Source organism: Sciurus carolinensis, chromosome 4 (genome assembly GCF_902686445.1).
Source record: "Sciurus carolinensis chromosome 4, mSciCar1.2, whole genome shotgun sequence".
Lineage (NCBI taxonomy): Eukaryota > Metazoa > Chordata > Mammalia > Rodentia > Sciuridae > Sciurus > Sciurus carolinensis.
In genome coordinates this window covers 115,519,851-115,545,055 of record NC_062216.1, presented here as the reverse complement: position 1 = coordinate 115,545,055, position 25,205 = coordinate 115,519,851, and the positions used below count along the sequence as shown (strand labels likewise).

The 25,205-nt window shown below is 37.1% G+C and overlaps 2 protein-coding genes across 2 annotated transcripts; one reads left to right on the top strand and one right to left on the bottom strand.

The window, feature by feature from the left end:
* Positions 1-5,336: 5,336 nt before the first annotated feature.
* On the bottom strand, positions 5,337-6,272 carry LOC124982907 (olfactory receptor 6C76-like). The gene has a single exon (XM_047549784.1). It carries the CDS (start codon positions 6,270-6,272, stop codon positions 5,337-5,339), a length of 936 nt encoding a protein of 311 aa, XP_047405740.1.
* Positions 6,273-20,036: 13,764 nt separating this feature from the next.
* Positions 20,037-20,975, top strand: LOC124983960 (olfactory receptor 6C74-like). Its single transcript, XM_047551667.1, has one exon. It carries the CDS (start codon positions 20,037-20,039, stop codon positions 20,973-20,975), a length of 939 nt encoding a protein of 312 aa, XP_047407623.1.
* The last annotated feature ends 4,230 nt before the right edge of the window (positions 20,976-25,205 follow it).

The following is a 25,205-nucleotide window of genomic DNA, read 5'->3' as shown; positions in this document are numbered from 1 at the left end:
CCCTTTGCTGATATGCTTCTTTGTTTTTTATCTGTTCCTCATGAAATATTTTGCTGAGAATGTTCTGTAATGCTGGCTTTCTTTTCGTAAATTCTTTTAGCTTTTGTTTATCATGGAATGATTTTATTTCATTGTCAAATTTGAAGGTAATTTTTGCTGGGTATAAGATTCTTGGTTGGCATCCATTTCCTTTCAGAGCTTGAAAAATGTTGTTCCAGGCCCTTCTAGCTTTTAGGGTCTGGACTGAAAAATCTGCTGATATCCGTATTGGTTTCCCCCTGAATGTAATTTGGTTCTTTTCTCTCACAGCCTCTAAAATTCTGTCTTTATTTTGTATGTTAGGTATTTTCATTATAATGTGCCTTGGTGTGGGTCTGTTGTAATTTTGTGTATTTCGAGTCCTATAAGCCTCTTATACTTGATTTTCCATTTCATTTTTCAGATTTGGGAAATTTTCTGATATTATTTCATTGAATAGATTAGTCATTCCTTTGGTTTCTTTCTCTAAGCCTTCCTCAATCCCAAAAATTCTCAAATTTGGCCTTTTCATGATATCCCATAGTTCTTGCAGATTCTGTTCATGATTTCTTACCATCTTCTGTTTGTTCTACTTTGCTTTCAAGATTAAATATTTTGTCTTCAATATCTGAAGTTCTGTCTTCCAGGTGTTCTATCCTATTGGTTATGCTTTCTATGGAGTTCTTAATTTGGTTTATTGTTTCCTTCATTTCAAGGATTTCTGTTTGGTTTTTTTTCAATATCTCTAACTCTTTATTGAAATGATCTTTTGCTTCCTGTATTTGCTCTTTTAACTGTAAATTGGTGCGTTCATTCAATGCCTGCATTTGCTCTTTCATCTCTTCATTCAATGCCTGCATTTGCTCTTTCATCTCATCATTTGCTTCCCTGATCATTTTAATTATGTACATTCTGAACTCCCTTTCTGTCATTTCTTCTGCCATGCTGTCGTTGGATTTTATTGATGTAACATCTAGATTTGTTTGGGGCATTTTCTTCCCTTGTTTTCTCATATTGTTCAGGAATCAGTGGGTCATTAAGATATTGCAGATTTCCTCTATCAACTTATAATGCCCCTGAAGATTGCTAGTATATCCTCTCTTATCCTTCAGTAGCCTGAAGTCTTGGAGGAAGTTGATAATGCGGAGCTCCATGAAGAAGTTGCCTCTCTAGGGGTGGTGACCCTCAGGTGGCATATATTCCCTGCTAGTGGGCAGAGGTGCCTCCACTTGTTGACCAATGGTCATCCAACGGGGAACTAGGCTGCGGGCTGAGGCAAGTCCTGTTTGTGCCTGTGTCTCTGGTTTTACCGTCCCTGTGGTTAAACCTCACCCGGCAGGGCAGACTCACTCGGTGGGGACGTCTTGCTGATCAGTCCCCTCCTAGAGGTTCCCCTCAATCTACAACTACCTCCTGGGCTGGACTGTCTTCCTCTGCAACGTTCCCAGGGGCCCGGACCTACCTCCTGGGCCTGGGAGCCTCACCCTTCCCAGGCGAGTCTCCTTAGGCTGCCTTTCCCAGAGACTCTGCCCACAGTCTTGGAAACTTCACTCTGCCCCTAGGCGTGTCTCTGTGTGGCTCTTCCAGCAAGAAGCCACCTAGCTCCTGGGACCCTGCTCTGCACCTAATCGCTTAGCTATGTGGCCCCTCCTCTGAGCCACCACCTGGAGCCCCGTACAATAGCTCCGAGACCCAGAGACCCACCACACACCTCCTCCTCCGGACAGCGGCCAGGTTTCCGACGCAGTCACTAGGAGCCCAAGCAATTCACTTCGTGTCTCCTCCTCCCGCCAACCACCCGTAGCCCTAGGCAGTCACTCCAAGTCCAAGTGACCCGCCCTGTTCCTCCTCCTCCTCCTCGGGGTAGCCCCCCCAGTGTTCAGGAGCGGTGGCTCCGAGACCAAGTGACCCACTGCTCTCCTCCTCCAGGCAGGCCACCGGTGTTCAGGAGTGGTCGCTTTTAGTCCAATCAACTCACCACTTGCCTCCTCCTCTGGCAACCACCTGTGGCTCTGATGCAGTCACTCCTAGACCAAGTGACCCACCGCACTTCTCCTCTTCCTCCGGGCAACCCCCCGGTATTCAGGAGCGGTCGTTCTGAGTTCAAACAGTTCGCCAGGCAGCTCCTCCTCTGGCAACCGCCCGTAGCTCTGATGCAGTCACTCCTAGACCAAGCGACCCGCCGCGCTCCTCCTCTTCCTCCGGGCAACCTCCCTGTGTTCAGAAGCGGTCGTTCTGGGTCTAAACAGCTCGCCACGCAGCTCCTCCTCAGGCAGCCACCTGGAGCCCCAGTGGTTGCTCCGAGTCCAAGCGCTGTGCTGAGCCGCCTCCTCTACTGTTCTCAGTTGTCCGTGTTTACCGCTCCTGTGGGAGGAGGGGCGTCTCGCCGAGCAACTCTACTTCACAAAGTTCCCTGTGTTCCGGGGCTACCGCCCCATCCGGGATGCCTCCCCAATGGGAGAGACTCACCCAGCGACTTTGAGTTGGTCCCAAGTCTCTCACTATCTCCTGTTTTGAATCTTGCGTCCTGGAGCAACGTGAAATGCAGCCGCCCCCTAGTCCGCCATCTTGAAACCTGTCTGTAACTTTTTAATTGGAGTCAAATAGCAAAAGAAAAGTGTGGTAGGAGGCATCACTATACCAGACCTCAAAGTATACTACAGAGCTATAGTAGTAAGAAACAGCACCGTATTGGCACCAAACAGACATGTAGACCAATGGTACAGAATAGAATACACAGAGACAGACCCACATGAACACAAGTATCTCATACTAGACAAAGTTGCCCAAAACATTCACTGGAGAGATGATAGCCTATTCAACAAATAGTGCTGGGAAAAATGGAGAGCCCCATGAAACAAAATGAAATTAAACTTTTATCTCTCACCTTGAATTAAACTCAAAGTGAATCAAAGATTTAGGCACTAAAACACAGACACTGTGCCTAATAGAAGAAACAATAGGCACAAATCTTCACCATGTCGACCTAGAATTGGGACAAGACCCCTAAAGCACAAGAAGTTAAATCAAGAATCAATAAATTGAATGGATTCAAACTAAAAAGCTTCTTCTCAACAAAGGAAATAATAATGTGAAGAGAGACCCTACAGACTGGGAGAAAACCTTTACCACATACACCTCAGATAAAGAATTCAAAAACCCCTTAACACCAAAAAAAAAAAAAAAACCAAAAAACTAATAATCCAATGCATAAATGGGCTAAGGAACTTAACAGACACTTCACAGAAGATATTCAATTGATCAATAAAAATATGAAAAAATGTTCAATGTCTATAGAAATTAGAGAAATGCAAATGAAAACTACTCTAAGATTTCATCTCACTCCAATCAGAATGGAAATTATGAAGAATACAAGCAACAATAAGAGTTGGCAAGGATGTGCTGAAAAAGGAATACTCATACAATGCTGGTGGAAAGGCAAATTGGTGTAACCCTTATGGAAAGCAGTATGGAGATTCCTCAGAAAACTTGGAATGGAACCACCATTTGACCCAGTTATCCCACTCATTGGTTTATACCCAAAGGATTTAAAAATAGCATGTGACAGTGGTGCAGCCTCATCAATGTTTATAGCAGCTCAACTCATAATAGTTAAACTAGGGAACCAACCTAGTTGCCCTTTAACAGATGAATGGATAAAGAAAATGTGGTATACAAATATGATGGAATATTACTCAAGTTTAAAGAAGAATGAAATTATGGCATTTGCTGGTAAATGGATGGAGTCAGAGAATATCATGCTAAGTGAAATAAGCCAAACCCAAAAAACCAAAGGATGAATGAAAGTTTCCTTTGATTTGCAGATGCTAATTCACATTAAGGGGTGGGTCTAGGGAAGAACAGAGTTACTTTATGTTAGGTAGAGGGGAATAAAGGGAGGGGAGGGGGTGTGGGGTTAGGAAGGATAGTAGAGTGAAACAGAGATTATTACCTCATGTACTTATATGATCGCATGACGGATGTGATCCTATAATATGTATAATCAGAAAACCGAGAAATTATACTCCATTTAGTATGATTTATCAAAATGTATAAATACATTGTTCTGTCATGTACAAGTAATTAGAACAAAAAAAAATTAAAAATACAATAATGCCTTCAAATGTATGAAGACAGATTTCCAACCTAGAAATATCTACCCAAACAATAGTTAATTGTACATGAGTGTAAAATAAAGAAACTTTCCGATATGCAAAAAAGCATTAAGCAACGTACAGTACAACAACAAAGTATTCAATTCAGAGTGAAGATACAAACCCTACGCACTAAATAGCATACCACAAAATGCACGATTCAAGAACCATTGGAGATATTAGGAGAAGTACTAAATAACAGAGAAGTTATTTAGTATACTGCTTTTGCCCTTGGAAAAATAATTTTCAGAGAAGTTTGATAATCTTTACTAAGCTTTGACTTTGTGCTCAAAGGGAAAAACTTTCAATGATCCTAAAACCTGAATTTTGATATTTTTGTTAAATGTCATTCTCATTTCTGTGACATCAAAACATTCACACTCAGGAAATTTTCAGAGCATGTAAATGTAAACTGATAACTGTGATAAATGAGATCAAAATGTGTGGAGAGTGGTGACAGGATGGGAGAGCAGTGACTGAGACGGGGGTCTCTGATGACCTCACGTCTGCAGCATGCCTGGTGCCTGGGAATGTTTCTGTGCAAGGGCACAGTATGCTTCACTGCTGTGGCAATGCCCTGCATGAGGAGGCTCTGTGCAAGAGTCATTTCAGGTCTGATCTTGATCTCAGGCACACAGCTCCCAGAAAGGAAGCAGCTCTTATGCTAGACAACTACAATGTTTCACCAGCTCCACTTCTCTGGTTCCTGCCTGCTTTACAGTAACTTTTACCAATGAACTTTCTTGAGAGCCACACAAACTCCTAACATTACACTTTGCAACTGTGGATTGAAACTGTGTAAAAGCTACATAGATGTCCTAGTTTCTGTAACTTTCCTAAATACATAGAACAATGCTTGCATAGTCTTTTACCTGATAATGAGACATATATAAATAAAGATTGCTGGAGTAGTTCTTTAGATCTGCATCTCCATCAGAGAGCAGAGCTCCACCTGATTCCAGTTTAATATTCGAAATCTGTGTCTGTGAATCTTTATTTTCCAATCCCCCTTAGCCCCTCACTGGACCAGAGTGTTTGGTTGTGCTGATTGCAACAAAAATGAAAAGATGAAGAACATAACATTCAGGAAAAGGCAGTCAATTAGAGAGTGGATGCCCAAATACAACAATATTGATAAGACATTGCATGTGAAGTTCCTTATCATTAAAATTTACTTGACAAACATCTCTTGACCATGTTCTTAAAAGATTGTTTTACCTGCTGGTTCCTCAGGGAGTAAATAAAAGGATTTAGCATTGGAGCCACAGAGGTATTGAGCACTGCTATACCCTTGGTCAATGCTTCTCCTTCTTTTGCTGAAGTTTTGACATACATGAAAATGCAGCTTCCATAAGAAATGGAGACAACGATCATGTGTGAGGAGCAGGTGGAAAAGGCCTTTTTCCTTTGCTCAGCAGAGGGGATTCTCAGAATTGTCCTAATGATGAAGACATAGGAAAGAATCACTAAGGTTAAGGTTGTAATGAGAGTTAACACTGCCAGGATGAATGCCAAGAGCTCCAGGAAGTATGTGTCTGTGCAGGAGATCAGGAGCAAAGGAGAGGAGTCGCAGGTGAAGTGGTCAACGATGTTGGAGTCACAGAAATCCAGTTGAAGACCAATGATCACAGGTGGAAAGATGATGAGAAAGCCCGCCAGCCAAGAACTAATGACAAGCAGGGAGCAGATCCTGGTGCTCATGATTGTTGTGTAGTGCAGTGGCTTACAGATGGCCACATAGCGGTCATAGGACATGGCAGTCAAAAGGAAAAATTCTGTTGCACCCAGCAGTATGAAGAAGAACTCCTGGGCCATGCAAGAATTATAGGAAATGGTCTTATCCCCTGTTATGATGCTGACCAGGTATCTAGGAATAGAAACCGTTGTGAATGAGATTTCTAGGAAAGAGAAATTCCTAAGGAAGAAATACATGGGTGTTTTTAGGTGCAAGTCTATCAGAGTGAGGGTGATAATTGTTAAGTTTCCAGTAATGCTCAGTATGTAGGTGAAAAATAGAAATAGGAAAATGAAAATATTTAGCTTTGGGTCATCTGTTAATCCTAGCAGAATGAACTCAGTTGCAGATGTATGATTTTTCATTTCTTCACTTTTTCAGGTCTAAAAATGAAACATTGACACAATGATTTAGTGAGCACAGTACTAACTTTTCATCACATCTCCTGAGTTAGAAACATAAAAGGCTAGTAAAAACAATGAATTAGCCCCAAAGGTGTACCATATTTTGAATATATGTATTAGACAGAACAAAAAAAGTGTGCTTGTTTTGTGCTTTATATATCACCATTTAATATGAAGTTAGTCTCTTTCTGGGCATAATAATTGCATATGAAGAAGAAATATATACCTAACAAATGTACTCTACTTACTTAAAAAGTAAAAACGAAGTACAACATCTGAAAATGTAAAATATTTGTTTATTGTATTGTAATATTTGTTTGTGTATTGTATAAAAGCCCTATTACCCCAAGTTCCTTTTTTTATGAAAATGAAGCATTTTGACTCTTTATAAATTCTTCAATTTTTCATGATATTGAATGCCACTCATATGTATAGAGAATCATCTAACAAATAAGTAAGAACCATCAAAACTAATTCTTACATAATCTAAAGAAGTAAATTCATGATATTTCAAAGTATTTAAGTTTTTCCTTTTGTGAATTAAATAACTTATCACTGCATAAGTGAGTTTCTGTGCACCAAACTTGAGTTTTGTAGGTTATACAATGATTAGAAAGGAGAAAAATGAATGAAACCAGGGATTAAAAACTGTACTTACCTTGAGATAATCCTATGCGTGGTAGCCGGTGAACTGCTGAAACCTTAATTCTAGGTTGCTTTTTCTTTGAGTGACAATGTTTGACGCTTTACTTTCAGAGCTATTCATACACTTCTCAATCTGTGTCTACCTGTGACTTTCTTACATAATGACAAAGTTATATAGCATATAGGTGGAATCTGGATACATGATCCTTCTTATATGCAGTGAATATACTGTAAAAATGACTCCAACAGAAAACCTATTTTTAACATCAGACAGACTTTGATGGGAGGGGTACATAGCTTCAGGTACTGGTAGAAGTTGCTGGAATCAGACCTAGACCATATATCCAAGAAGTTCTGGAATTTATGATCTAGGAAAAGAGTTTGTGACCTGATGTGAAATCTGGTGTCCTGGTCAGTGGCAGAAGCTGTAAGGGCAGTCTCAAGTAGTTAATCGATGTTATGTCTATAAGCCGGAAACTCAGGTAGCATTTCAAAAGTTGTCATGAATAAAAGGGTCTCTGATACCAACTTATTATTTAAGAGCAGAACTATGAGCTCTGGAATTGGGGGTTGTAGTAGAAAAACAGACACTTTAGAACCGCTTAGAGGGTAGGATTTCAGAGCTAGAGCTAGAGATCATACATTCCTGGAGTGTAGAAAAGCTTCACAGAGTGAAAGGATGAAAGAAATACAGAAGAAAAAATGGAGGAAGGAGAGGACAAGAAAGAAAAAAGGACTAAGGAAGGAAAAAGGGAGAGAGACTGGGAGAAACAAATAGCAGGGAAGTGAAAGAATGAGAGAAGGAATGAAAAAAGTGGGGTCTTTATTAGTTTATTTTGAAAAAAACTTACAGAGAAGTAGGCAAGTAGAGGTGGTAAAGGTGTATATTTTGCTTGTAAGTTAAGTGAAACAGTTCATAAGCAGGAGAGGGCTCATATCATGAATGAGAATCAAGAATCAATACGTATGTAAAAGAGATGAGCTGCATGGCATATAAATGAAAACGTGGAGATAATAGTAAGGAGTTATGCCAAGTTATATGATCATGATCAAAAGTTATATATAACATTTGGTATATCTTGTTTTCCAAAAATTCTATTAAAAGAAAAAAGTCCTGCCCCAAAGTGCTAGAAAAACCTGCCAATATATTTTACTTGGCTCTCACTAAGTTTAAAGAAAGATGGGTTGTATTTTTTTTTTACTTTGTTTACCTTCCAGTTAGAAAATTTGGTTTTATATGTATTCTTTCTTAAATAAACAAACTATTTTTATCTGCTTATTTTTTCCTCCTTCGAGCAGTCACAGGGGATTCTTGCTGGAGAGGAGAATTAAAATGTCTCTGGAGAGCATGGTACTGATGAGAGCACTTTAAAGTAAAGCTGAGTCATTTTAATTAGGCTTCTTTTAGAAATTATGTTTTTTCAACATTACATATCAGAGAAATGTACAAGCCACCAACAACAGTGAGGACATGACAGTTTTGAATTATTTTGGACTTCATGTTGTCAATCTCATTTTCATTCAACCTGAAACAATTGTCCACCAAAGTCATATAACCTCACAGCATGGGAAGTGTAAAAAAAAAAAAAACTGAAAAGAGCAAGAGGAGAGGTTACATGACATTAAATTTGGAAGTCAAATCAATTTTATGTTGATAAAAACATATTAAGTGCCTATTTTAGGCAGGAAAAGTTACTTAGTAGATAGGCACATCAGCAAGATACAATGACAACTGTGAATATAATTTAAACATGAAATTGGCAAATGAGAAAACCTCCTCAAGTATTGTTTCTTTCACAGTAAAAATAAAGCAAGAAAAGTATGTGTTTGCAGCTACCTGCATGGCCAAATCTTAGAAACCAGTGAGGGTTCAGCGGGGGATTAAGAAAGAGAAACAAACACTTAATGAGAGAAAGCTGGAACCAGGTGGGTCACTGTCCTGTAGGAACAATGACCCAGAGCTAGTACAGTATGTTTATTGTATAGGTTTTATTATTAATAGGTTATTTTTGGGAAAGTTTCTACAAAGAAGACAGGCTTGAAGGTCACAGCACTGGCCAGACATTTGTGGTTATCTTATTATGCTCAGAATTCTCTATCCCTGGCATCTGGTGTCTGAGTTTATGGTCAAGACTGATATAGTTCCCTGCAGAGGTTCCTCAGGAAGATTCTTGCCAGCTTAGCTGCTCTCCAGCACCTTTCCATTGCTGTCTCTGGAGAAACAAGCTTTCAAGAATTCCAAAACCATGATAAATGTGGTGCTAGGAAGAGCCTGAGTAATCCTGGAAGAGAACTCATGATTCCCCGTTGAGCCTCAGTAGGATAGGGACCCAGTCCATAGGATGCCTTGGTAGCAGTATTGTAGAATATCCAGGTTTTCTAATCACAGACTCTGTGAGACTTCACTTGTGTTTCCTTTGAAAGTGCTAAATTTGTGTTCTTGATAATAGTCATTCTAACTGGAGTAAGATGAAATCTTAGAGTTGTTTTAATTTGCATTTCTCTAATTATTAGAGATGTTGAACACTTTTTCACTTATTTATTAATCACCTTTATTTCTTTTTCTGTAAAGTGTTTGTCCAGTTCCTTGGCTCATTTATTGATTAGGTTCTTTGTATTTTTGGTATTTTATAATTTCTTTATAAATTTTGGGGATTAGTGCTCTATCTGAAGTGCATGTGGAAAAGATTTTCTCCCAATCCATAGGCTCTCCTTTCACATTATTGATTGTATCTTTTGCTGAGAAAGAGTGTTTTAGTTTGACTCCATTCCATTTATTGATCCTTGCTTTCATTTCTTGTGCTTTAGGAGTCTTGTTAAGGAAGTCCGCTACTAAGTCAACATGATGGAGATTTGGGCCTACTTTTTCTTCTATTTGGTGAAGGGTCTTAGATCTAATTCCTAGATCCTTGATCCATTTTGAGTTGAGTTTTGTGCAGGCCATGAGATAGAAGTTTAATTTCATTTTATTGCATACACATTTCCAGTTTTCCCAGAACCATTTGTTGAACAAGCTATCTTTTCTCCATTATATGTTTTTGGCTCCTTTGTCTAGTATGAGAACACAAACAATAATAGATGTTGGCGTGGATGTGGGGAAAAAGGCACACTTTTACATTGCTGGGTGGAGTTGCAAATTGGTGCAGCCACTTTGAAAAGTGGTGTGGAGAATCTTCAGAAAACTTGAAATGGACCCACCTTTTGCCCCAGTTACCCCACTCCTCGGTTTATACCCAAAGGATTTAAAATTAGCATACTACAGTAATGTAGCCACATCAATGTTTATAGTTGCTCAATTTACAATAGTTAGATTGTGGAACCAAACTAGATGCCCTTCAACAGATGAATGGATAAAGAATCTGGTATATATACAAAAAGGGATATTATTCAGTCACAAAGAAGAATAATATTATGACATTTGTGATAAATGGATGGTATTGGAGAATATCATGCTAAGTGAAATAAGCCAATCCCAAAAAACTAGAGGTTGAATGTTTTCCCTGAGAAGTGAATGATGATATATAATGGGAGTGGGGTGTGGGGGGTTTAGAGAAGAATGGAGGAACTTTAGATTACATAGAGGGAAATAAGAGGGAGGAAGGGGCAGGGGTATGAAAAATTGTGGGATGAGACAGACATCATTACCCTACGTACCTGTATGATTACATGAATGGTAGGAATCTACATGGTGTGCAACCACAGAAACAAAAAGTTGTACCCCATTTGTGTACAATGAATCAAAATGCAGTCTGTAAAAATAAAAAAAAGTAATTAAAAATGGTACTAAAATGAATTAATGGTAAAATAATGTAGATTCACTCTTAAGAAAAAAGCTGAAGTGCTAAATTTGTAGTACTTAGTTCCAGGGCATCATAAACTATTACAAAGATGTCAGATGTGCCTCCCAAGTGGAAACTTTGTAAGGAAGAGCACTGGGATCCATCAGACTTGACATCCATTTCCTTTAGACTCTTCAGTATCTGGCAATCTTGTGCACTCAAGTGTAGATGTTCAGAGACAGGTTTGCTGAGGGTGAGGACGAACGATGCCTACCCTACTTAGCCTTACCCAGCACACTTACTCAGGCATCGGAGATCAAGCTCTGAAGGCACGGATTTAATTTTATTTAGGGTTGCACAGGACATATATAGACACATTATCCAATCAGGTTAACACACGCGTTAAAGTACAACAGAGTCAGCCTATAGGTGAACTATACGTTGAGGGTCCAAGTATTGTAAACAAACCAAGCATGCCTAAGCAATTCTGCCCAGCAACAGGTCTGAGACAAAGGACTGGGGGAATGGCAAGCTCCTGCACACAGCATGAGGCACGGCAGCGCAGGCGAGCTCACATCACAGCTTTCTGTGATGCATGACAGAACGAGGCCTCCTCTCAGCTCAAACTCAGCCTCAGCAACTGCAAAGACCTTCATTCCATAGCGAGTCTTTACCATTACCTCAGTTTCTCTGTTCAGACCGTTTGGCTTACTTAGACCATGGTGTCAGTGACTGCTGTCAGATAAGCTTGAGGAATGTTCCCTACACTCAAGTCCTTATTTTTCCACTTAATGAGAGCATTTTTCTTGTAAGGTAAACCCTCAGTGAGCTTATCAGTTTATATCTAGTTTTCATGTTTTGCTCTTTTCTCATCCAAGACTCCAGGCAACTTTCCTCTACTCCACAAAATTGCTACTTTACTCTTTATTTTGTTGTAGACTTGATTTTTCTAATCTTCCATTTGTGCTAAGGGCTTGAATGATGGGTAGTCTTAGTTACTCTTTTTTTCAACATATTGTTTTTAGGTGTGTGAAAAATTTTGTACCTAGGGAAACACAATATTTCTAAAAGAAATTAGCTCTTGAGAAACATATTTGACCCTTTTATCTCTTCAATTAGAAAGAGGGTAGAAAAGACGTCAGAAAATGCATGGTGGGCAGCATAGACTCCTCCTGTGATTCTTACACCAATAAAAACCCAAACCCAAACAAAAACTTTATTTATATAAAACCCTTAGATGAGAAACCGAAAATGACATACCAGTGTCCAATATAAAATTGCTGTCTCTCAGACCATCAAACACATGCTCCATTTCTTCAATAAAGGAAAGGACAGATTATTCTGGCTTTTATTCTTTGGGTAACATGCATTCCTTTTGTACTTTGATGAAATTTTTCTAATATCTTACAAATGATGCTTAAATGTTATAGGTCACTACCACAACATATTTTTATTAAAGAGATGGAAATATAGAAAATATAGAGGAGTAACAAGAAACACAGTAATATTTATTCACTATTTATATATTTAATATTTTTCTGCAATTGTTTATAGATACCTTTGGAATAATCTTGAAAAATTTTTTTTCCTCTTCTTTTTAAAAAATTCTTTATTTCTTCTTCTTCTTCAACTCCTCCTCCTCCTCCTTCTCCTCCTCCTCTTCTTCCTCCTCCTCTTTTTCCTCCTCCTTTTCCTCCTCCTCCTCCTTAAGGTTATTCTTTTAAAATTTATTGTACCATTCTGGATTGAACCCAAGGCCTCATACATATTAGATAAGTGTTCTACCACTGGCTGTGCCCCCAGCCTTGGGGATTTTCCAGGGTGTTATGGTTCAGATGTGAGGTGTATTCTAAAAGCTCATGTGTGAGACAATGCAAGAAAGCTTAGAGTTGAAATTATTGGGTCAAAAGAGCTTCAGCCTAATCAGGGCACTAAACTTCTGATAGGGATTAACTGTGTGATAACTGTAGGCAAGGTGGGGTGTGTCTGGAGGAGGTGGGTCACTGGGGGTGTGACTTTGGGGTGTATATTTTTTCCATGATAAGCGGAGTTGCTCTCTATCTCTTGCTTCCTGATTCCATACAAATAAGAGCACCAATTTCATCTAGCAGCAACTCTGAACTCATGTGTTCTGAAAATCCACCTCTTTGCTCAGAATAGATAATCCAATAGACCAAGGCAAAAGCATCAGCGGCATCTGTGATCTTTCCTCAGGGGCCATGCATGTGTATATTCTTTATTCAAACATCTTCCTTGAGGAGATATTTATCATCTCTGGGTGACCTCCGTGTTCCTCCCCACTCCCTCTTTCTTTTCCCTTTTCCATGAATAAAAAGTACCTTGTGTTAAATTTGTGCTAGTGATGTTTCTTTTTCCCTTCTGGCTCCTATCCAATGAAAAAAAATATAAGTGAAGGCAAGAAAGGACGACCACATGTAGTACTAATGCATCATTTCTCCATTAACTACTCTACCTCTCTTTGGTCTTGATCTAAGTATGTTTACCTTCTATCTAGAGAGGTACACAAACTCATATTGAGGGCTTTGAACTCAGTGACTTTGTCCTTGTTCCATTTCAGCTGGCTTTATTGAAGAGAAAACCAAGTGCAGTTTTTGCTTGAGGTTCACTGAGGTTTGAGGTTTTGGGTTGACACCTTTTATTTTATTTTTAATTAATTACTTTTTTAATGAGACAGGACCTTGCTATTTCGCCCAGTCTGGCCTTGAACTTGTGATCTTCCTGCTTTAACCTCATGAGTAAACTGGGTTGATATGTTTAAATGGGTGAGGAAATTATTTGCAGTTATTATTTTGAATATTGCTTCTGTCCTATTTCTCTCTGTTCTTCTGGGATACTAATTCACACATATTCTAGAACTTTATTCTCCTCATGAAATGCTGTATTTCATATATTTTGTCATCTTGTCTACAAATTGCATGACATAATATTTCCATTTTCATAAAATTCCTTTTATTCCATGCTAGTCATAATAAGTTTTCTTCATTAACAAACTCTATCAAATTTTTCACTGTTATGGACTATTTTCAAAATCCATGTAAAGAGAATATATATATATATTTTTTACAGTTTTTTTTATTTATTTTTATTTTTTTACATTTACATAGGGTAATGATGTTTATTTTATTTTTCTCCTCCCCCCACCCCTCCCACCCCTCTTTTCCCTCTACACAGTCCTTCTTTCCTTCATTCTTGCCGCTCTCCTTAGCCTAACTCTAAACCTAACCCTAAACCTAATGCTAGCTCCTCCCACCCCCCATTATATGTCCTCATCCGCTTATCAGCGAGATCATTCGTCCTTTAGTTTTTTGAGATTGGCTTATCTCACTTAGCATGATATTCTCCAATTTCGACCATTTGCCTACAAATGCCATAATTTTATCATTCTTCATTGCGGAGTAATATTCCATTGTATAAATATGCCACAGTTTCTTTATCCATTCATCAACTGAAGGGCATCTAGGTTGGTTCCACAATCTGGCTATGGTGAATTGAGCAGCAATGAACATTGATGTGGCTGTATCTCTGTAGTATGCTGATTTTAAGTCCTTTGGGTATAGGCCAAGGAGTGGGATAGCTGGGTCAAATGGTGTTTCCATTCCAAGCTTTCTGAGGAATCTCCACACTGCTTTCCACAGTGGCTGCACTAATTTGCAACCCCACCAGCAATGTATGAGTGTTCCTTTTTCACCACATCCTCGCCAACACCTATTGTTGCTTGTATTCTTGATAATCGCCATTCTAATTGGGGTGAGATGAAATCTTAGGGTAGTTTTGATTTGCATTTCCCTTATTACTAGGGATGTTGAACATTTCTTCATATATCTGTTGATTACTTGTACATCTTCTTCTGTTAAGTGTCTGTTCATTTCCTTAGCCCATTTGTTGATTGGATTATTTGTATTCTTGGTGTAGAGTTTTTTGAGTTCTTTATAGATTCTGGAAATTAGCGCTCTATCTGAGGTATGGTTGGCAAAGATATTCTCCCACTCTGTAGGCTCTCTCTTCCCATTTCTGATAGTTTCCTTTGCTGAGAGAAAGCTTTTTAGTTTGAATCTATCCCAGTTGTTGATTCTTGCTTTTATTTCTTGTGCTATGGGAGTCCTGTTAAGGAAGTCTGATCCTAAGCCAATAAGTTGAAGATTTGGACCTACTTTTTCTTCTATAAGATGCAGGGTCTCTGGTCTGATTCCGAGGTCCTTGATCCATTTTGAGTTGAGTTTTGTGTAGGGTGAGAGATAGGGGTTTAATTTCATTCTATTGCATATGGTTTTCCAGTTTTCCCAGCACCATTTGTTGAAGAGGCTATCTTTTCTCCATTGCATATTTTTGGAACCTTTGTCTAGTATGAGAAAATTGTATTTATTTGGGTTTGTGTCCATGTCCTCTATTCTGTACCATTGATCTACCTGTCTATTTTGGTACCAATACCATGCCGTTTTTGTTACTATTGCTTTGTAGTAGAGTTGAAGATCTGGTATTGCGATACCCCCTGCTTCACTCTTTCTGCCAAGGATTGCTTTAGCTATTCTAGGTTTTTTATTCTTCCAGATGAATTTCATAATTGCTTGCTCTATTTCTGAAAGGTACATCATTGGGATTTTAATTGGAATTGCATTGAATCTGTATAGCATTTTAGGTAGTATAGCCATTTTGACGATATTAATTCTGCCTATCCAGGAACATGGGAGATCTTTCCATCTTCTAAGGTTTTCTTGAATTTCTTTCTTTAGTGTTCTGTAGTTCTCATTGTAGAGGTCTTTCACCTCTTTTGTGAGATTGATTCCCAAGTATTTTATTTTTTTCGATGCTATTGTGAATGGGGTAGTTTTCCTAATTTCTCTTTCTGAAGATTCATCACTTATGTATAAAAATGCATTGGATTTATGAGCATTGATCTTGTAACCTGCTACTTTACTGAATTCACTTATGAGTTCTAAAAGTTTTCTGGTGGAATTTCCAGGTTCCTCTAAATATATAATCATGTCATCAGTGAACAGGGATAGTTTGAGTTCTTCTTTTCCTATTCGTATCCCTTTAATTTCTTTGGTTTGTCTGATTGCTCTGGCTAGAGTCTCAAGGACGATGTTGAATAGAAGAGGTGAAAGAGGGCATCCCTGCCTTGTTCCAGTTTTTAGGCGGAACGCTTTCAGTTTTTCACCATTTAGAATGATATTAGCCATGGGCTTAGCGTAGATTGCCTTTATAATGTTTAGGAATGTTCCCACTACCCCAATTTTTTCTAGTGTTTTGAGCATGAAGGGATGCTGTATTTTATCAAATGTTTTTTCTGCATCTATTGAAATAATCATGTGATTCTTAACTTTAAGTCTGTTGATATGGTGAATGACATTTATTGATTTCCGAATGTTGAACCAACCTTGCATCCCTGGGATAAAACCCACTTGATCGTGGTGCACTATCTTTTTAATATATATTTGTATGCGATTTGCTAAAATTTTGTTGAGAATTTTTGCATCAATATTCATTAAGGATATTGGTCTGAAATTTTCTTTCCTCGATGTGTCTCTGTCTGGTTTAGGTATCAGGGTGATATTGGCTTCATAGAACGAGTTTGGTAGGGTTCCCTCCTCTTCTATTTCATGGAATAGTTTGAGAAGTATTGGAATGAGCTCTTCTTTAAAGGTTTTGTAGAACTCGGCTGAGAACCCATCTGGTCCTGGACTTTTCTTTGTTGGTAGGCTTTTGATGACCTCTTCTATTTCATTGCTTGAAATTGGTTTATTTAAGTTGTGTATGTCCTCCTCGTTCAGTTTAGGTAGTTCATATGTCTCTAGAAATTTGTTGATGTCTTCGAGGTTTTCTGTTTTGTTGGAGTATAGATTTTCGAAATAGCTTCTAATTATGTTTTGTATTTCACTCGTGTCTGTTGTGATGTTTCCTTTTTCATTCCGAATTTTAGTAATTTGAGTTTTCTCCCTCTTTCTCTTTGTTAGTGTGGCTAAGGGTTTATCAATTTTGTTTATTTTTTCAAAGAACCAACTATTTATTTTGTTAATTTTTCCAATTGTTTCTTTGTTTCGATTTCGTTGATTTCGGCTCTGATTTTAACTATTTCCTGTCTTCTACTACTTTTGGTATTGGTCTGCTCTTCTTTTTCTAGTGCTTTGAGCTGTAGTGTTAAGTCGTTTATTTGTTGAATTCTACTTCTTTTTTTGAATGCACCCCATGAAATAAATCTTCCTCTAAGTACTGCTTTCATAGTGTCCCAGAGATTTTGATATGATGTGTCTTTGTTCTCGTTTACTTCTAAGAATTTTTTTATTTCCCTCCTGATGTCTTCTGTTATCCATTCATCATATAATAGTGTATTATTTAATCTCCAGGTATTGGAGAAGTTTCTGTTTTTTATTCTGTCATTTATTTCTAATTTCAATCCATTATGATCTGATAGAGTACAAGGTAGTATCTCTATCTTCTTGTATTTGCTAACAGTAGCTTTGTGGCATAAAATATGGTCTATTTTAGAGAAGGATCCATGTGCTGCTGAGAAGAAAGTGTATTCGTTCTTTGTTGGATGGTATATTCTATATATGTCCGTTAAGTCCAAATTGCTGATTGTGTTGTTGAGATCTATAGTTTCTTTATTCAATTTTTGTTTGGACGATCTATCCAGTGGTGAGAGAGGTGTGTTAAAATCGCCTAGTATTATTGTGTTGTGGTCATTTGAATTCTGTAATTGAGAAGGATTTGTTTGACGTACGTGGATGAGCCAATGTTCGGGGCATAGATATTTATGATTGTTATGTCTTGCTGATTTATGCTTCCCTTAAGCAGCATGTAATGTCCTTCTTTATCCCTTCTGATTAGTTTTGGTTTGAAGTCCACATTATCTGAGATGAGGATGGATACTCCAGCTTTTTTGCTGTGTCCGTATATTAATAGAAGAAAAGTAAAACATTTTCTTATTAGTTTAATATTAAATGTTAGTCATTTTATAAAATATAATTTAGAAAATAATTCCCTATAAAGAGAATATCCTATTAATACTATATGTGTCTTAAAGAATTACTGATATCAATCTCTGTAGAAATTTATCTGGCTGCTTCTTTTATCAATTTAAGTTGTTTTTCATCAGGTTTTACACATTTTACTAGTTTTTAAAATAAGGAGTAAATAAAGTAAATATGAAATATTTACTCACTTTAATGTAATTTTGCATTATGTTTAATGAAAGAATAAATCATCTCCATGGTTTAGAGGACATGTATACAAAAATCTAGATGTACTTTTCTTGAAAAGAACTTGTTTAATTATATTTCTATTTTAAGTTACTTCCTAAAATATCAGTCATGCCATTGTTTTTCTGGCCATGATATTCACTTGTAAATATTTCATGCTATAAGGTGGTGGGGAGACTATAAGAGACAAATATGTTTGACACCTCCAAAACATATACTATGAATTGATTTTAGAACATTCAGTGGTTAAAGATTATGAACAACATTGTCATTAGCTAGATGTTCCTCACTGAATTCTTTTGGAAGGGAGAAGGAGAAGGCTCCCCATTGCTCAGACAATTGGCACAACTCAGTTTTTCATACATCATTTGAATGCCATTATAGAAATCAGACTTCATTTTAACATCAACATTTCAGGCTTCCCTATAGACACTGTAACGAGGCTATTAATTAACTGTGATATTTTGTTTCTAGAGTTAATGATGGAAATAGTCAATTAGTTTCTTTTCCCATAAGAATCCCTGAGAACCTTTATCAGTTCTGAGTAAATATGGTCTTTATATAAAAGTGGAAATATAATGTACAGCAATGTGGAGACAAAACTGCTTTCATTCATGTCAGAATAAGAAATTGTAGCTAGTTCTTGAGAAAAACAGAAAAAAATAACCATGAATAATAAAATAATACAATTTTGATACAAATAAACAGATTTTAGGTTAGGCTGAAACTGAACATTAATCACTTGATTTGTAGAGAGGTCAGAATAACATGTTTGAAAATGCCACACATATACTGATTGGAGAGAGAACTACACAAATGTTTATGTATATTTTTAAATATCTCTGGATTTTAATGTGAACACAGTCTCTGTTGAAAAGGAAGCAATAAAAAAGTATGGGTTAGAAATTAAAGTTTAGAAGATTTCTTTTAAAAACCATGCCTAATATATATTTGGTTATAATAAAAAGGAATTTTCAGAATGCCTCAGCAGATAAAACCCCTGCAGAATTCGTGGAAAGTAAGTATTTTTGCTATTTTGTTGTTTTGGGCACAAAGAAGTTGTTATATAAACCATTTAATTCTGAATATGTGACTATAAGATTCAGCCAGTTAAACTCAGATATAGAGAAACAGAAAATATTTGTGCAACTTATGAAGAAAGATTCAAAGAACCTATTTGAAAGAGTTGCTTATCTGTCTATTGGACTAGCATCATGAGCAATAGCTCTCAAAAAATGTATGTTAAAAATGTGAGAGATACGTATCTATTATATCTAGTAAAGGATTCATTATTTTAATATTACTGAATACAAATTACTTCTTAATAGATAAAACTAATGATGAAGTGAAACTTACTGAACAAATGGGTAAACAAATTTCAAATTGCATGTAAATTTTCAACTGTGCCTTTATATACCAATTTTGCAACTGATATTGTTTTTAGTCTTAAACTTAATAAGTTATTTTTCTGTTGAAAATGTTCTAATGGCCACTACCAAAAAACTCAAAACTAACTATAGATGTATCATCAGCAAATAACCATTAGAAAAGATTAATTGCAAAATGTCAGCTTTGATTAGCTACACATTTTGGAATACAGAAATATGCAGAAAATATGCATCTTTCTGAAAGAAACTGAGTAGAAGGTGTTTTTTTTTTAGAAAGTGATTTTAATAATAGTGGGATTAACCATGTTAATCTAAAATGTTTTCCTGTGTAATTGGTGAGATTGTAGGAGTTAGGTCCACATGTATTAGGCAAACTAGGTAAGTGTGCAGATAGATCTAACAGGAAATAATAAGCCATCCTTTTGTAAAGTAAAAAATATCTGGAAGGAGAATTAGGTAAATTAGCATCCGGAAAGGAGATCAAAGTAAGAGGGGTTAGTAGCCTGGGGCTCTGGCTGTATGTAAATGTGAAAACTCTAGAAGGAAGACAAAGCACATGTGTGTTCAATGAGTTGCTGGGCTTTTCATTTTCACTTTGAAATCTGCACTTGATATATCTTTTTAAATTGTTGTTTAATTATTTATAACCTCTACCCCCTTGCAGGTAGGATGGCATCTTGGCAGAATTGAACCATGAGGAACCACACAATAGTGACAGAGTTCATTATTGTAGGACTGACAGAGGACCCAAACTGGGAAATTGTAGTTTTCCTTTTTCTATTTGTAACATATCTTTTAAGTACTATGGGAAATCTCACCATCATCCTTCTGACCTTGCTGGATTCCCACCTCAAAACACCCATGTATTTCTTCCTCAGAAATTTTTCCTTCTTAGAAATCTCATTGACAACTTCATGCATCCCTAGATACCTGATCAGCATAGTGACCAAGGAAAAAACTATTTCCCGTGATGCTTGTTTGGCACAAGCACTTTTTGCTGTTTGCATTGGTATAACTCAGTTTTTCCTGTTGGCTGCTATGTCCTATGACCGCTATGTGGCCATCTGCAAACCCCTTCATTATTCGACTATTATGAGCAGCAGAGTGGGCCACCTGCTGGTTGCTGCCTGTTGGTTAGCTGCTCTGGTAGCTATTACTCCTGGAGCTATCGTGAGTTTGACCATAGAATTCTGTGATGACAATATTATTGAACACATTTACTGTGACTACTCTCCTGTCCTGAAACTCACCTGCACAGACACACAGGACATAGAATTGTCAAATTTTATTTTAGCCATTATCACACTCTTGAATACATTGGCACTGGTATTGTTCTCTTATTACAAAATCATAAGAACAGTTCTGAAGATCCCTTCTGCCCAGGAGAGGAAGAAGGCTTTTTCCACCTGTTCTTCCCACCTGATTGTTGTCTCCATCTCTTATGGCAGTTGTATTTTTATGTATATCAAACCTTCTGCAGAGGAAAGGATATCGTTAAACAAGGGCGTATCAATACTCACTGTTTCAATTGCACCTGTACTAAATCCTTTCATATATACCTTAAGAAATAAGCAAGTGATACAAGCCCTGAGGGATCTAGTAAAAAAATGTACCTGTACAACTTTGAAATAACAGCTTTGGCTTTTGTAAAAGCATACTCTGAACATTTGTGAAAACTGTAGCCTGTACCAGCTACCTGCATAACACATCCTTTTAATTTATTTGTTTTTATTATGGCAGTCACGGAAGTCACCCATAAGGAGCCTTCATTGTCCTCCTGGATATTCACCTTTTAATAGCATGATGTCTCCCCACGATATTCTCTCTTGCCTTGCTGGAATCACTTCATTCTTTGAATGTAATTGTGTGATCTTGCTCATCAAAATATTCCTCTATGAATCCTTATTAGAAATCTCACACATCAATGATTTACTAACATTAGATAAGCCCATTTGTGACCTCTGTAAATATTATTTTATTTTATCAGTTGCTAAGGAAGACTGCCTTCTTAGCCACACAATGTTAATATTTTATTAAAATATGTGATGTTGCTTGAAACCATCCTGTCTTCTTCCTTCACTTCTTTCCTGCCTTCTGTTCTTTTTTCTTTTTCTCTTATTTTTTGAGCATATAGGATGACAGTTATTTCCACATATTTTCTTTCTCTTCATTTTTTGTAAGTTTTCTATTACTTTAAAAAAAAACTTCTCTGTTTCTCTCGTGTCTCAGCTAAATATCTAAGGTGTATACTTGTAAGAGTGAATATTTTATACAGCTCCCACTGCTACTTTTTCATGTGACAGTCTGGTATCCCCTGTCTTTATGCATTTGATCTCTGGAACTAAGGAACAATAAGACATAGCATCACAAACATGGTGTATGCTACATCCCCCTTCCTGTGCATGTGTGTACTGTATCTATGAATATACAATGACGTGCAATTTTATTCTTCCCTTTTCATGGGTGTGGCTGTTTTGAAGATATATGATCAGGTTCCAAAACTTCACTATCTTTCACATATTAGAAGCTATGGGAATAGCACATTCATTTTAAATTTTCTTTGTTACCAGCAAAACCACCTATTCTCCAACTTGAGGACAAAGGTTGAAGTTTGAATTTATTATTTTTAGATGGACTGAATTTCTTGAGTTGATGTCTTTATAGATTTTATAGTGAGTATTACATTCAAAATTTGTATTGGTTTATAATAATTATACATATAGTGGATTAAATTGAGGCATATTCATAAATGCACATAATTTGACCAATTTCATTCCCCAGTACCTACATTTACCCTCCCCACATTTCTACCCCTGATCCCTTTCCTCTGCCCTACTGGTTTTTCTTTTGTTTTCATGTGATCCCTATTGTTCCTTTTTGCTCTCTAGCTTCCACATGTAAGAGGAAATTATAGGACCCTTCTTTCTTACCTTTGATTATTGTCTAATTCAGATAACTTTTCATTAGGGGTTTGTTTCAAAATAGTTATGTTAGATCCTGTGCCTCTTCTCTCAGTGCTTCACAATTATCAGTGTTTGCATCATGTGTTGACAGTAATCTGCAGGTATTGTTGCTATGGACATGGAACATTCAGAGAAGTTTTAAGAGGTTTTTTTCTTAAATCTAAGAAACTTCACCTTCTTTTACTTTGCTGTATCAACTAACCTGTCTCATTCTTTCCAAAGTTACTAAAATTCCATCTGATACTGGCCACACTGATGTGCTTTCCTTCAAATTTTGTACACTTTCTATCATTTGTAACATTGTACTATAGATTTTTCAGAAGGAGAGAAAATAATCCAGAATGTATACTTTTTGCTCTTTAAAATTTCTGCAAATAATTCTATTTAAACTGGGACTATAATAAAGCAATCTATATGTTTATAAGAAAGACATACAATTTCTGAACATGTTTTTCACTACCAAGGCTCTAATCTCTCTATTACCTCCACATGACTTAGATTGCAGACTCAGTGGAAGTAGGAGAATTATACAAGTAGAAATAATCCACTACCTTATATAAAAGCATGTGCCTAGTGCATTATTGTTAACTGATAATGAATTCATAGACAACATTGGACAAATATTTCCATTTTTGAAGTCTAAATCTATAAAGTTTAGATATGCATACAGTATTTTTGGCAAGGAGGGATCAGAGTTATCTATGAATTCCCCAAATATAATTTTCCTACTTCCTTATGTTTTACCACTTTAGTTGTTTATGAAAAAAAAAATTGTAAAATCTTTCAATTTTCAGAGTTTCTTACTCCAATTGAAAAAGAATTAATTTCTTATTGATGTACAATCAAAATACATTGCTGGCATCTTGCACCTGATCAAATGTTAATGAATGTACAGTGCAAACTGAGATTCTGTTTGGTAGCAGAACCATAGAGAATGTCATGAAATTATAAATCCTAGTTTAATCTTAATAAAAACCAAAGAAAATTAGTCCTGAGTTCATACTCATCCTAAGTGAAAGAAATGGAGACTTACAAAACCCTTAGGGAAAAGGGGAGCTCAGGAATCTGAACTGTGGCAATCTCCTTATCTGCCAAAGCCCCGCTGCCTGCAGAAAGTAAGCCCGCTGAAAGTAACTGACCAACTCCTCCTGTGACTTGGCCCTGCTAAACCCTATAAAACTCAGATTCTTCTTGTAGTCCATTGCCATTTTCCCCTCTTGAAAATGTGCCCCTATAAAGACCAAATAAAAAAATTTTTAAAAATTTTAAAAAAAAGAAAATGTACCCCTCTACTGCTTAATAAAGCATCCCTGATCCATTGAGGTCTGTCTCCCTTTCTTTTTATTTTTGTATTCCCCTTCATTTGCTTCCACTAAGTAACCTCAATTAACAGAATGTGAATCCAGTGAAAAAGACTTAAATTTGTATCTCCAAAAAACTGAATTATGTACTGATTTATTAAAAAAGTACATGTGTATTTATTCTTTTGATAGATTTTATTTAGTCATTTTAGAGCCTATAAATAAAGTGTGGAACATGAACTCACATAAAGAAAATGTGTAACATAATAGACTATGCCCTTGCTATTTTTTAATAAACCAAATACCTGCTCAGAAGATTTAAATGTCTTTTCCCCGTTTTTAATATTTTATTTAAAATAAGATTTCTATTATGTCGTATAAACTGCACCTTTTTGAAGTGTACAGCATAATGAAGTTTGCCTTATGTATATAACTGTGGAATCACAGAGTAGTTTTATAAATAATAACTGAAGAATGATAAGTAAATATATTATAAAATGATGGAATCAGATATATGGTACAATTTAATAAACAATCTATAGTTTAAGTTCTCTCCAAATTATCTTAATGAAGAGATTACTTAAAGACTGTTAATGCTCATTATTTCTGCTACTTTCCTGAGAGTGGAATAGAGGTTCACCTCATGCTTTGGCTATAACCCTCTGTAATGGTTCAGTTTAAATTGTCAACTTGATTGAATTAAGAGATGTGGATGATTAAGAGGTTTCTGGGAGTGTTAATGAAGGCATGTCTACAAATGATTGGAAGGTGGGATAGGAACTGAAGTGGAGCCCCTCCCTAAGTGTGGGCAGCACTGCCCAATAGGATGGAATAAAAGCTGGAAGAACAAGGCTTCTTGAATAGATTCTTGGTCACTGCTTCTATAGTCCGAGGATACCGAACTCTCACTTCTTCACTCTTCCAAAGTGGACTTTGCCAGTGATTCTCCAGGGAGTTTCCAAAAGCCTTGGTCTTGGGCTAGGGTAGCACTGTTGGATCTTTCTTGTTCTGGGGTTTCTGCATTTTGGACTTCTCAGCTGCTGGTTCTTCCAGCTCTGTAGCCTGCAGACGGCCACTGTGGACTATCCAGCTTCTGGTCATGTAAGCCAATCTAATAAATCCCCTTTTAAATCACACTTCCTGTTGATTCTGTTCCTCCAGAGAACCCTGGCTAATACACCCTCTGTGCTCTGCCACCAAAGCTTATTTTAAAAGAGACACGTACTGTACCCCCCACCCCCGTCTCCTTCTCCTTCTCCCCTTCCCTAACAGGATTAGAGGGACAGAGTTATCTTTTCTTCCCATTTTAGACCTATTGTCTGTCCTTGAGCCCACAGCCACCGCAGGACAGTTGGAGATGTCCCTGGAAGATCTAAAAAGTGACTATCTCCCAAATTAACAAGTGAATTTCAGCACACCATCAGGCGCACCTGGGACTCTGTCAAGGCACACCTGGAATGTAGCCTTTGAATCCTCTTTTAAGAACTCTCTGTTCTCCATGATGGGCAGAATCTCAACCTCTGGGCAGGAGCCCCTGTGCTTCTCCTTTGCTAGCAAAGTAATACACTTTCTTTTTTCTCAAAACCATGTCCTCCATA